This window comes from Dama dama, chromosome 14 (assembly GCF_033118175.1).
Source record: "Dama dama isolate Ldn47 chromosome 14, ASM3311817v1, whole genome shotgun sequence".
NCBI lineage: Eukaryota > Metazoa > Chordata > Mammalia > Artiodactyla > Cervidae > Dama > Dama dama.
Window position 1 is genome coordinate 38,483,554 of NC_083694.1, and position 13,747 is coordinate 38,497,300.

A 13,747-nucleotide genomic window follows, 5' to 3' on the forward strand; every position below is an offset into this window, starting at 1 on the left:
CATGGACTATAGCCTGCCAAGCTTCCCTGTCCATAGCATTTTCTGGGGAAGAATACCAGAGTGGGTTGCCATTTCCTCCTCCCGACTCAGGGATTCAGCCTGCTTCTCCTGCATATTCTGCATTGCAGATGGATTCTTGACTGCTGAGCCACTGGGAAAGCCCCACTCATATATAATAAATACAATAAAATTTTGTTTGTGATTAAAATGTTACACTAATTCAATCTCATTCTCCCTCCTTCCTCACCCTGCCATTTGACAAATTAGTGAGAAACTTAGCACAAGTCTGTCTTTGAGAGGCAGTCTGACAAAAAGAGTACTCGAAAAAGGTCTCAGAGTAAGGGAACTTGGAGTTAATAACACCCAAGTCTGCCTTTTCTTCCACCAATGGCTGCAGGCCTTTACTTCTAAAACAGTACTACACTCGTCAGTTCTCTGCTAGCCCATATGGCCTCCATTTATTTCAGAATTATCCTACTGACTAAAGCTCTCTGGGAGCAGGGGTTATGAACTCAAACCTGGGTTCTTTTTTTCAGGGAGACTCCAATTTCATCTTGGGCAAAGAGGGATGATACTGGAAGGGAAAACCATGAAAGACAGAAGATGGCCATCAAAATCTAAAAATAAATAAACCTCATGCCTTGGCAGAGGAATTCCACCAACAGTTAAATGACATTTAATTCTTTTCTAAAACAGGGAATACAAATTTTTCTTAGGAAGAAATACACTTCTGCTTCTTTTGAAGTTAAAAGCAAAAACCTCAAATGCATATCTTATGTATGTAAGACTGGGGGTCATTCCAGAGTTTTAAAAATCAAGTCTCTGAACAAGGAAGGGACTACATGTATAAGGACTTGTGTGTGTGTGTGTGTGTGTGTGTGTGTGCGCGTGTGCATGTATGCTCAGACTGACTATTTAATTTTTAAATGGAAGAAACCAGAATCAGAAAGCAATCATACTTTCCATTCTATTTTCTTTGAGCAAAGACCTGCTGGTTGAGACACCAGGACTATATATCAAAGACGTACGTGCCTGAATTCAATTTATTTTTACTTTTGGAAGCAGGATAGTGCCGTTTCCATGAAGTCAGTCATCTCTGCAAGCCAAAAATGGCAAAAAATAGACGCTCTCCTTTCTAGAAACGATAATAATGTACCATGACCAAAAAAGTGGTTTTTCCCCTAACAGATAATCTCGCATAAAAATGAGTCATGGGATTTCATAAATGGAAAGGCTTTTCTCAAATATGTGTGTGCAGGAACACACACACTTCTTTTTTTTCCATCAACAGATTTGAGCTTTCCATAAGCTATGTTACAATGAGAATGGATCGTCTGGAGCCTTTGAGTGAAAGGGGAGTACAGTATTTGGAGTTCAGCAAGAGGGAAGAAGTCTGTCTTAGAAAATAAGAGTTCTCTGCTTGTGTTCCTGGGAGAGAAATTTTAACTTATAAGGCATGTTAAGATGTTTCTTAAAAATATCTTATTCTGTAACTTCATCAGCTTAATTTCAGACCCAAGTGAGACATCACATGTCATTAGCATAGTTCTGAATGTTGTTTCTTCTCCTGGGTGTGCTCAGGAGGATTGAGAGAAGGATCCATCGACGTTCAAGCATTCTCGGGAAAGGCCTGGTGTGGCGAGATCAGGAAGTGAGGACAGAGAGTTCTCACCTCATAGTCAGGGGTGAGCAGAAGACAGACAGAGGGGTGCCCCCAGAGCCACAGGGCCACTTTTGGACACCGGAGAGATATGAACAGTCCCTTCCTTTCAGCCAGATGCAACAGTAATTTTTCAGTTTCACCGAAATTGAATTTCTTCTCATGATAAAACTGACATATCAACTAATGCCCGGGCTGCCCCCAGCAGATGGTTACCAAGCCAACAGACAGATACGCCCAAAGATGAGAAACAGAGCCTGGGTCAAACCTGTTCTAGGTGCTTGCTTTTCACCCAGGCCAATAACCATGGCTTTTTATCGATGCTCGGAGGGTCTGCAGAGTTCATCAGGAAGGAGTATCTTGTACTTCTTAAATGAGCAAGAGGCAGTAGCTATAGGATGACATGGTGTATCTTTCTGAACAGTTGATTTTACTGGGTAGCAATGTAAAAATATTACCTTATTTAGAACAAACATGGGATAAACTGTAAACTCCATTTACAGTTTTAAGATAAAACAGAAACTTTTAAGAAGTGCTGGACTTGCTCTGCCTCCAGATTCAGGGGGCACTGGTCCACCATCCTCTGCCTTAGAGGGAACATGGTGGAAAAAAACTGAGAGCACTGGTATATCCTGGGCTTCCCCAGTGGCTCAGCAGTAAAGAATCTGCCTGCCAATGCATAAGAGATGCGGGTTCAATCCCTGGGTCGGGAAGATCCCCTGGAAGAAGAAACAGCAACCTGCTCCAGTATTCTTGCCTGGAAAATCCCATGGACAGACAAACCTGGCAGGCTACAGTCCACAGGGTTGCAAATGAGTCAGACACGACTGAGTGACTGGGCATGCATGGATGCACGCATGGTATATCCTAATGATGTTTACATTTTTATTAGATTTTTACCTTTGGAAGTTCCCTAAAGGCTAATGCAAGCAAATTCTGCCTGACGTGTTATGTATAATACACCACAAAGGGCAGATGGCTGCATTCAGAGCACAGCGGTTATGAGCCGTGTTGTCAGACTGGACTGGAAGAGCAGGAGAAGCACTTTCTAAATCCCCTTTGCTGACCTTCTTCTCACCTGCCCGCCCTGACTACACCCAGGCTCTGATGACTCAAGAGGGTCTTAACCCATTTATCCTGGAGAGTTGTGGGTTAGGATGCAAACACTAACAGAAAGGGCTTTGCCTGGAAAAAAAAAATCCATTTCCATTTCACATCTAAGAGGCCATTCACGTCAAGTATCTTTAACGAATTTTAGGTGGTATCTTGGGAGTGTTTTCACTTGAAGAAGTCAAATAAGTCCACCATGAATCTTTCCTGTGAAATCAACTGAAAGGTTACTCAAAAACGCTCTGAGCAACTGGAATTTGCATCTACGTGCACAATACGAGGATCCTGGGATTCCAGAACGTTATCAGAGTCCCGATGGTGAGATCCTTAAATGCTGATCTATCATTATCCTTTGGATTCCCGCTTCTTCCTTATCTGACAAATAATGAGATAAGCACCAACACTCCTGAGCTTTGCTAAATTAGTTTGAATATTTTAAGTTCTGCCAACTCCCACCTCTACCCCCTGGTTCTGGGTCTTGACAGAAAAGGTGAAGAAATAGTTTGGAGGAAACCTCAGGGGCTCAGCTTAATACACCTCCAGCTGCTGCTTTCTTGAAATGTCCTGTGACCCCAATGTGTACAACATACAGGTTTCAGAGAAACAAACAAGTAAATAAATAGCTCAAGGTCAGACCCTCCTTTCTTTTCTGTGGTGGATTTTTTGTTGTTGTTGTTGTTGTTGTTGTTGTTTTTGCTGCTGCTGGGTCTCTAAGGTTTTCTACTGAAGTACCTTTTTAAATGCTACCAGCAAACTCCACCCCACATGCAGAGAACTGGACGTGCCTCGGCTTTGGCCTGGTCCCATGAAGTGTTCCTTAGTAGCTCAGTTGGTAAAGAATCTGTCTGCAATGCAGGAGACCGGGTTCGATTCTGGGGTTGGGAAGATCCCCTGGAGAAGGAAATGGTAACCCACTCCAGTATTCTTGCCTGAAGAATCCCACGGACAGGGGAGCCTGGTGGGCTACACATGACTTAGCGACTAAACCACCACCACCTGAAGGGTGGCAGACTTGTCCACATGGCTTCAGTGGCATTTCAAGTGTGGCTGCCTCAGTGCCATTTTTGTAAACTTTACTTGGGAATGGACAAATGTGGCTCAACACACGGAGACAAGAAGATGCAACCTGAGCCAGCAGAACGTGGCCCTGGAAGAGGCTTTCTTCTTCAGTTCCAAACCACACATACTTGTGCAGTTAACAAATGCAGCAGGGGATACTGGCCCACAGCATTCATGCTGAGGCCAGAGGCTCTGCCGTCCTCCGCCCTCCCCTCTCCCCGACCCCCACCTGCCTTCCCAAGAACTGTGAGACTGCATGGAAATTTCAGGGAAAAGGTAGGTGGCTGCCTTCTTGGAACGCCTGCACACGCCAACAGGGAGAGGAACTTGGAAGTATTTTCATCTCAAGGAACTCAAGTGGGGGGGAGGGGGTTCCCTATAAATAAAATCATGTTCAAATAAACACAGAAAGGAGCCAATATTTCCTGTAAGGCCACTTTTCAGATGGATTACTGGAAGGAATATTCTTTCACAGTTTTATGGCTTACTTTGTTATCATCTGCTTGAAATTTGGGTCGGTTAAAACATAGATGCTAAGATCTAAGCCTTCCCTTGGATGAAATATTACAAAGGAAGCAGAAAGTCTCATTCCAAGAGCAGACTCAGAGGCAGAGCGCCTGGACTCCTGGGTTCTACTGCTGGCTCGGTCCCTGGGCTCAGGTCAGCTCTCGGTCAGAATCTCACTTCTAATCCCTTCAAATCATTTGTTAGTCCCTGTTGTCTAAACAGTGGGGAAAAACCCTGAGTAACACCCCTGGATCCTGTTCAATCAACTGGGATGGTTGGAGATGGTTACAACTCACTTCCAAGAAATCGGGGTGATTTATCCCTTGGGAGAACTGGTACGTTCCTAAGAGATCACAGTGTCATCAGAACAAACCCTTGAGGCACTCAAACGTTTCTCCACCTGCAAAAACCTCTCTGCTCCTTTAATGTGACTTCAAAAATAGTATCATCCAGCAATTTATAGTTCTTTATAACATCCACATTAAAATAACTCTGGTTGGGTTTCAAACCTCTGAGAAAGAATAAACAAACAGGTATATTTATCCCCAGTTCAGAGAGGAAAAAAACTGAGGCTTCAAGGGGGCTTGGAGGCTTGACCAAGGGCCCAAAACTGGTAAGGAAGGGGGTTGGGACTCAGTGCTATTGTTTTCCAGGTTAAGGGATCTTTTCTCTCTAACACATGGCTCCTCATTAATAACCCTATGGTTCGATCTAGACAGATGGACCAAGGGAAATGAGTCCAGAGTTCCAGAAGAATCTGTGATGCCTTTCACTGCAATGAAGGGTGGAGGGCCAAGTTTCTCTGAGGCCCTAAGTTAGCATGGGTCTAGAGCATGGTACTGTGGCCATGATTCTCCCACTACTGGCTCCTTCAGGAACAGAGAAGAGAGGCAGCAGCTCAACGGCCCCTCTGAACTCCCATGCCCAAGGGCCCATGGCTACCTGGGCCCTCACTTATCACTAGAGCTTTAGTTTACAGGAGGAGTGAGTGACTAGAAGATAGCTGTTCTGGGCAATTCAATTAGACTGGCCAACTGCTATCCGCTTTGCGGCAAAGTGCACAGGTTCCCTGTCCCCCATTACCTGGGAGGTGACTCTTCCTTCTTTTTACCTGGCCAGGTCACACTTTTATGTCAGGCTTCATCTCAAGTATCACTTCCCTAGATACGCCTTTCTTGACCCCACTGACCACACATAAGCAAACCTCTTTCGATTCCTTGCCTCCTCTAATTATATAGTCCCATGGCACTCTGTAAATTTCCTGTGTCATTTATCACAATTTTAGCAAATAATTACTTCTATGATTATTTGCTTTATGTTTGCTACCCTGTTTGACTGTAAGTCCTCTGAGATTAGGCTCAGCCTTGCTTTCTGCTATATTCCCAGCCTTGAGTTTTCAGGCAATTTTCAATCAATATTTACTCATCAAAAAATGAATGAGTGATAGATACATGCTGACTAACACTAAATAGAACTTTCTGCAGTAAAGTTAGACAACTGGTAAAAATGACAACACCACCTTTCTGCAGCAAGCATTTTGTGTCTTTCTTGAGCTCCTAAAAAAGAATGCGAAACTTCATCAAACTTTCCAAACTGACACTGTATAAAATGCAAGTGATTTCTTTCTGGTCAACATCATGCGAGTTCGCAGCACAAAATAATGTTTCTAAATTTAACACATATACCTCGGACTCTTTCGGAAACAAATCACTCTGCCCCTTGACCACTCTAGTATTTTAAGGATAAGAATGGGTCTTCTTGAATTATTCAGGGCCTTCCACTTTACTTGGGCTTCATTGGGTCTTACTGTCCTAACAAAGTACTAGACAGAACTTCTTGGGCCTCGGGCGGACATGGAGAAACTAACTGGAAATCCTTCTGAAGCCTCCCTCCTGCCCCTTTCCCCAGCTTCCTACATGCTTTGAGATACACTCAAGGATTGTTTCAGCTTTGTGTCTGAGAATAGAGTGTAACTTCACTTAAGGACTAAACTCCACAGATCCTTTTTTTAAGAAGCAGCTGCTTCCAGATGGAAGACATTCTGGCTGAACACATGACGTGGTCCCCGTCTACAATCTGAAGCATTTCCCCTAGTGCAGTAATGTGTCATCAGTAAGGCTTTCTGGTGACAGAAAATGGATTCATTTTAATTGGGGACGATTTCACTTCAAATCCTATTTGAGGGAGCAACAGGGTGTGGATGTGGCCCAGGCCCTGGGCATTCTAAGGGCCTACTAACTCACTCAGGGGATATCTATTAACCAGGCAGCAGCGAAATCTTCTGGGCTTAAGTGGAGTCTAGCTTGGCTGGGAACTGTAACATTCATTACACCCTTTGTTGATAAGATCCCCAATTAGTCACTCTGGACAAGGGAGGCTAAAATCAGCCACTAACATGAATAACGGAGTTAAAGTGGTTGGAGTCTATAGGATTTGGAGCTGTGTGGGCTGTCACTGATTTCCTGTCTCAGCTGGTATCAAGGCAAGACGGCATCCCACAGAAGAACTGCCAGCTTCCTTGGGGAGTTTCTCTGTAAGGTTGGGGGACTGGCTGGCAGTTTCAAGTGGAGGGAGAACTAAGAAGGGACAGACTCCATGTGGTGAACCGCAACTGTTGGATTCTCCAACCATGCCACAGGGCCTTGGAGCAAGACACAGCCTGTGGCCTGAGAGTTTTCTTAATGGGTGTTTGGAGGGGTCTACTCAGTTTGGTGAACAGGGGATGTGTGTAAGGATGCCACTGTGTTTCTGATTAGTCTAATTAAAAAAAAAAAAAATCACACACACACATACACATCCAGTATATGCAGGTATAAATATATAGATACAGATATATAGAAAATGATGCCAGATGTTTATACCTCATTTTCATGTATTTGTATTAGGTAGGTCAGAAATTTTAGTTATGTGTATTCAGTTTTTTAAAAAATCATTTCATTAAGGCAGAAAGTGTATGATCAAACATATCAGTATGGCTCAGGAGAGACAGCAGACCGGGGCTGGAAACTGCAAAAGCCACTCCCCTCCATGACCACTGACCTGGGGCCACTAAGCGTGGCTGTGTCTCTCACTGCCTGGGCTGTTTCTGATGCAAAATCCAGGGCACCTGCCACTGGCTTGGTGACAGTGCCAACAAGCCCTTTCCCAAGGCCAGATATGAAACCGCTGACACCACCTTCTGTTTTCACACCTTCCACGGTTGAGGTTATAACACTGGTCAGTCCACCAATGATACCTAGCAAAAGAGACAAGGGCTGTGGTAACCTGGCCAAGGACAAAAGCAAAAGCATTTAAAGGCAAACCCCTCAATTTCATGCACCTGGCGAGGTAGACATAGGGGCATCTTGTCAACCTCCTGACAGGCAACAGGGAGGCCCATCAAGATGGGGAGGCAGCAGATGTGCCCTTGGAGTTGAAAGTCAGAGAACATGCATCACACATCAGCCAGAAGGACAGTGTGTTTCAGTTTTGAAAAATCAAAGGAAAGTGAAGAGGTTACCAGTGACTACTTTTTAATTCTAGAGCTTGAATAGCTTATGGGCAAACAGGAGAGGGTGCAGACAGAGGATTAAATCAATGGACCAGCAAATTGGGCCCTTTGGGAAAGTTGGGATCCTGTAAAAGGTAAGGTGGAACAAGAACCAAATATAAATCCTCATAGTTTTCAAGAATATTACGTGACTAGCTAGCACCACTGAATGCCTGCAATGGGGTCAAAACTCCTTCCTGCACACGTTGCTGAAACAGGTGCAGGCAATTGGAGTCGAGGGTGAAGCCCGGATGAAGGGCACTCCCAAGGCTGCCAGCGCCAGCTGGGACCCTAGATACCATTGGTTCAAAAGATTGACCGAGGTCAAAAAGACATTCCAAACATTTTGAAAGGTGAAGGCAGTGACCTTAAAGAGCCTCCCAAGTGGCCAGAAGTTGGCAGAGGCTGGAGAGGACGCAGGCAGTGCTAGGAAGAATCGTCTCCAGGATTTGTGCCAGGGACACTCACAGATGTTTACCCTTTGACGGAGGGGGTATGAGGACGCTCTCTAGACTCTTCAGCTCTAGTGAGACAAATTGGTAAAGGAAGTTCCTTGGGTGAGAATATACTAACAATTCACGGCATTTCTTCTGGATTCTGGGTCCACTTGCTCCAGTGAGGCAACAGGCCTTTCCCAAAGTTTAGAACAAAGCTCATGGCAGAGACAGAACATGACTGAACCGGGGTTGAGTGGGGCCGACAGGGGACACTGAGCCTGACTCCCAGTTTTTAAATCAAGGAGATGGCATTGATTCTGTTTCTTGTTATCGTTTAAGGGTTGTTTTTTGTTTTTGTTTTTTCATCTGAAGGAAGGATCTCACTCTACCACTTTCATACAATCCAGAGCTTAATGGGTCCCCCTTGGATGAGGCCACTGGTTCTTGGTCTCAGGCTGGCCCGACTGGCTTCTGGAGGCATGGCATGTATTATCTGAAGGATCCGTAGTCTCAGACTGGCCCGGCTGGCTTCTGGAGGTGTTGCACATATTATCTGAAGGATCCCTGGCTTGGAGGCATTTTTCTACTGTGAACCACTCACTCATTTTCTCAGCACACTGGAACACCCATCTAAACAGTGAGGACAGGCATGGTTTCTCTCTGCATCTCAAGGATGCTGGATAGATAAAGACAAGTACACATAGCAAAGCACTTTATATTCATTAAAAAAAATAAAGTCTTAAAATTGTCTGGTGCACTATCATTACAGTTACTAGAAACAATGATTAAATCTTAGCCTCAAAAGACTGCCCAACAATCAACTTTTAAAGTCCATAAACAGATCAATTTTAGCCAAAGTTCACTGCTAGCTTGATGTCTCCTTGGGGGCTGCTTGCTTTCCAGTTGGGCAGAGGCATTTTGATCCAAACCTTATCATTAGGAAACTTGATAAACAAAAACAAGGAAAAATACGATTTTCTACTAGGTATATTCCTTGTTTTTCCTCCAATTGTTACTGAGAGCTTCAGACTATCCATCACCAAGCACGAGCTATACACCAGGTGCCGTGTGAGGTACTGCAGGTACAAAGGTGACCACGTGAGGGTCTTTATCCTCGCCTTGACCTCAAAGCCTATCAGTAAAGCAAGACACACACAGCTCGCTACACACACAACCCAGACCACCAGATACGCTCTAATCATCATCGATTCTAACTGGGGGCAGTAGAGCTGGGCAAACCTCATCTGAGTGGGGACTTACAGGTGGAGAAGGATTTTGATGGGCAAGGAAGTGAGGCTGGGGAGGGGAGGGCAGAAGAAACATGAGTGAACAAGGACTCGGGGGCATGTCTGGAGAGCAGGATATAACTCTGGGTTGCTGAAATGCAGTGTGGCTGAGGACAGTGGTGGGAAGAGCTGGCTGGGTCTACTTTCCTAGCGGCCTTCAACGTCATGCAGAGAAGGTACTGACGCAACAAATGAGTCAGACTGAAATATTAAAAATCAGAACTATAAACATATTTAGAGACATTCATGCTGTGTTCCACATCTCTTGGGCACATAGATCTACAATCCCTATGAATGTGCATTTATATGAAAACATCTGGGCCACAAACCTGGCAGCCAATTCACATTTCGCTACCTCTGGAAGGAATAATCAGTGGGCAGAAGGCAAGTCTTGAAGCAGTAGTCCTGTGTTCTAAAAAGGAGTTTGGCTACTTACATCCTAGGACACTTTGGGGACAGAAGTCAGAGAAGAAGAAGGAACTGCAATGTGTACAACATTTTGAAAATGAATGAAGAGTTCCCACAGGCTGTAACATTTTGACCCAAGGAGGACAGAACCAGAGAGCCTGGAAGCATTCAGGCACACTCAAATACCAAGCCATCATTTCCTCTTGCAGGTGGGTGAGTAAGAGGCACCTCCGGGTAGCTGAGACAGAAGAGCCCCCGTGCAGCCTGACATCACATGACTCACCATGAGCCAGCCCGTGGATGCCGGCCACAAGGTGCTCGCCACTCGTGGCCGCGTGGTATCTGATGTACTCCCGCTCCGACTGGTGCCGATTATCCATCGTCTTCCCTAAGCCATCTGATAAAGTCCCCGCGAACTGGAATGAATACAAAACAGGAGGAAACAAGTTTTAAAGTCTCAGCACTCTTTTTTTCCCCACTCTTTTAATTATTTTAAATAAATACCTTCCCTTGTTCCTAGCTGGGATTCAGTAAATACTGAATGAGAGAGAGAGAGAGAGATTAATTGCTGAATTACATGTAGTGTGTGTCCCAGAAGAACATTTTTCAAGCATTGGACATATAATGAATTGTGGGACATTTACACTGGTGGGTACAAGGTTTTTAAACAACTACTAAACATCCATAATCATATTTACCTTTCACAATCCTATTGCAAACTTACAGAAAAATTAAAGGTGTAACAAAATGGCCTGGGGGAGGAGAGGTGAACTTTGGGATTCTATAATGGTGTGGATGGCTTCCCTGGTGGCTCAGTAGTGAAGAATCTGATTGCAATGCAGGAGACAGGTTTGATCCCTGGGTTGGGAAGATCCCCTGGAGAAAGAAATGGCAACCCACTCCAGTACTCTTGCCTGGGAAATTCCATGGACAGAGGAGCCTGGCAGGCTACACTCCATGGGTCACAAAAGAGTTGGACATGACTTGGCAACTAAACGACGTCAACAACACTGATAAGGACAGAGGCTGTTTGCTCTAAGGATCAGTGGGATTCAAAATAGAAGCGTGGCAAATTGTTGCCTGAGGATTTGACATCCATATTTTAACAGAGGTTAGCTGCCCTAAAGTAACGCCTTTTCTTTCACTTATTCCAGTTACTGAATGCCCAGTCCCATCTGTCAAGAGGAAAACAAAGTCTAGGGAAAGGTGAACAGAGTAGATCGCCTTTCTTACGAAGCGGCAGACTTGAACTCACGACTTCAAATGCAAAATCCTTCCCCGTGAATCAGAGTGAGATTTTATTTATCCTGGCATACTTTACCCAGAGAACTGTCTCACCCATCAAAGCTGGATAAGAAGGACATAAAACTCTGTTTTGTCACAAGACAATCTGAAAAGGTTTAAAGTGACAGTTAATAAACCACAGGGTACTTATCCTCATCATTCAGGCATAAAAAAGGAAGGATATCAAATATATAATGAAGCTCCACGGGAAGGATCTACCAAAACAAGTGGTTTAAGTGCCAATGACCCAGCACTAACCTTTTAGAAAACTCACAGGAATGTTATTTAGATATAAAGCTCAGAGGAAAGGCTTAAGGCAAACAACCTGCCGTGAGGAACCAGTACACTGGCCTCCTGGCCACCACAAGGCCACTGCATTCTGGTTTGACGAGGTGGGGCACACAGATCTGCCCTGGAAGCCATCAATCCTGAGGCTTCTGACGCTGAGAAATGAGGGAAGGTGAGTTCTGGGCACAGAAGAGAGACCGGAGGAAGAAACAGTGATTCCACGTAAAGCAATGGTTCCTGGAGCAAGATCTGACTGCTCTTTCTCCTTGCACTCTTTTGTTTTTTAATTTTTACAATGTTGTGTTGGTTTCTGCAGTACCACAACATAAATCACCCATAATTATACATATATCCCCTTCCTCGTGAGCCTCCCTCCTCTCCCCGCGTCCTACCCCTCTAGGTCATCACGAGAGCACCAGGCTGGGCTCCCCGTGTTACAGAGCAACCTCTCACCAACTACCCACTACACATGACAGTGCATACATGTTGATACTACTTTCTCCATTTGTCCCACTCTCTCCCTTCTGCACTGTGTCCGTAAGTCCATTCTCTACATCTACGTCTCCATTCATGCCCTGCAAACAGGTTCATGTATGGAATCTGGAGAAACGGTATGGATGAACTCCTTGCACTCTTGACTGAAAGCTTTTATGAGCTCATGGACCTTTCTGGAGAGGCAACCTCTGTCATGACTGATTTCTGCCTCACCTTCCCTGTCACTCCCTGTCTAATTAGAGAGCTGAAGTTATTGAAAAGTAATTTTACACTTTCCTTTAGGACAGAGACACTGTGGGATTTCATATAAAGTGGGGATTTTCTCCAGCCACCCCACTTAGAACCACTGTGGGCCATAAGCTCGGGGATCTGGCCAAACCAGATTCTAGTCTCGTGACCCTTAGCCAAGGGCCTGACCGCTGTGCCTCCCTCCCTGTATCTGTAGGAGGGAGACAGTCCTGACGCTGTCCTGTGGCTGACAGGATCAGTGACAGTCGCTCAGGGTATGGAATCTGGTCAACGCTCTTACTGTTATCAGGTTATTATTAGTCAGCTACTAGTCCAAGGAGGAACATCCCACACTATCTAAAGAAAGCCTTTCAAACATTTAGAATGATGGTCACTTGCATGAGAATTTAACATTGAAAGGAAAAAACTGAAACTCTCTTCCCAGCAGATAAACACCAGCCTCCAAAGTGAATTTCTGGAGTGGTAGCATCTATAAAATTAGAGTGTTGGACTTGGTGGTTTCCAAAATCCTTTCCAGCTCTGACAGTCTGTGATCTACGATCCAAGTTAGGATGTCTTTATTAAGCACTTACTCTGGGCCCAGCACAGATTTAGGTCCTGCTAAGTTAGGAGGCAAGCGAATAGCGGCCTTGGACCTACTCTCAAAAGTAGTTGGTGAGAGGTTGCTCTGTAACACAGGGAGCCCAGCCAGTCTGATTAGGAAGAAAACAATTCCATACGTGATACAGCCAGCAACAAGAACCTGGAACACAAACTGTATGCACTTGGGAATCAAGAGAGGAGAGAGAAATGTGACCCCTGTTTTGGAGAGCATTCTTGCTATCTTCTGGAATTATGGAGGTTGCCAGTGGTCTTTACTCAGGTTCTGGACAAAAATGACTCTCCCTGATATCATAGAAGAGGGGAGAGAGTGGTTCAACTCTGACTTTCCTAAAAAGAAAGATCTTCCTGGAAGAGATAGTAAGTTAAGGTCCTGTCTACATATTTCTGGCAACTGACTAAGAAGCTAAAAACCTCATAATACTTTCCCCCCTAAGAGAATGTGCGGTAATAATCTAGGCAAATGGCCTGATACCAACCCCTTTCCCTTAACTGTCCCCCATCCTCCAATAAAACAAGTATAATAGCCAAGGTTTATGAGGGAGCCTATGTCAAAGCTTAACTGCCAATTGATTCTGTTGCAGCAGCCTTGGCAACCCCAGCACCAACTGGCCCGGGGTGTTCTCTGTACAGAAACACCACGTTGACCCCAGGAGGGTGGGACAAGATGACCTAAGAGATCCCCTCCTCCCTCTAAATGCTGGATTCTTCCCTGTGCTTCTCAGGGGCCTTACCACTGCCATGGAAAGGTGCCTATACCCACTCTGCACACTCCAGGGCTTCCATCTGAATGTCCATCTCTCTGTTAAAAAATCACTGTGCAGGCCAGCTGGGT

The 13,747-nt window shown here is 44.9% G+C and overlaps 1 protein-coding gene across 6 annotated transcripts in view; it reads right to left on the reverse strand.

The window, feature by feature from the left end:
* The window catches only part of VPS13D (vacuolar protein sorting 13 homolog D), a 265,619-nt gene that overhangs the window by 46,896 nt on the left and 204,976 nt on the right, over positions 1-13,747 (reverse strand). For all 6 annotated transcript variants that reach the window (XR_009695793.1, XM_061160354.1, XM_061160355.1 and 3 more), the window contains 2 exons: positions 10,280-10,412; positions 7,376-7,571 (listed from right to left, as the gene is read on the reverse strand). Coding sequence is in view for 5 of the 6 variants with exons in the window: in XM_061160354.1 (XP_061016337.1) it covers positions 7,376-7,571; positions 10,280-10,412 (329 nt within the window). In the remaining variant the exon portion in view is untranslated. The remainder of the gene's footprint in view (positions 1-7,375; positions 7,572-10,279; positions 10,413-13,747) is intronic.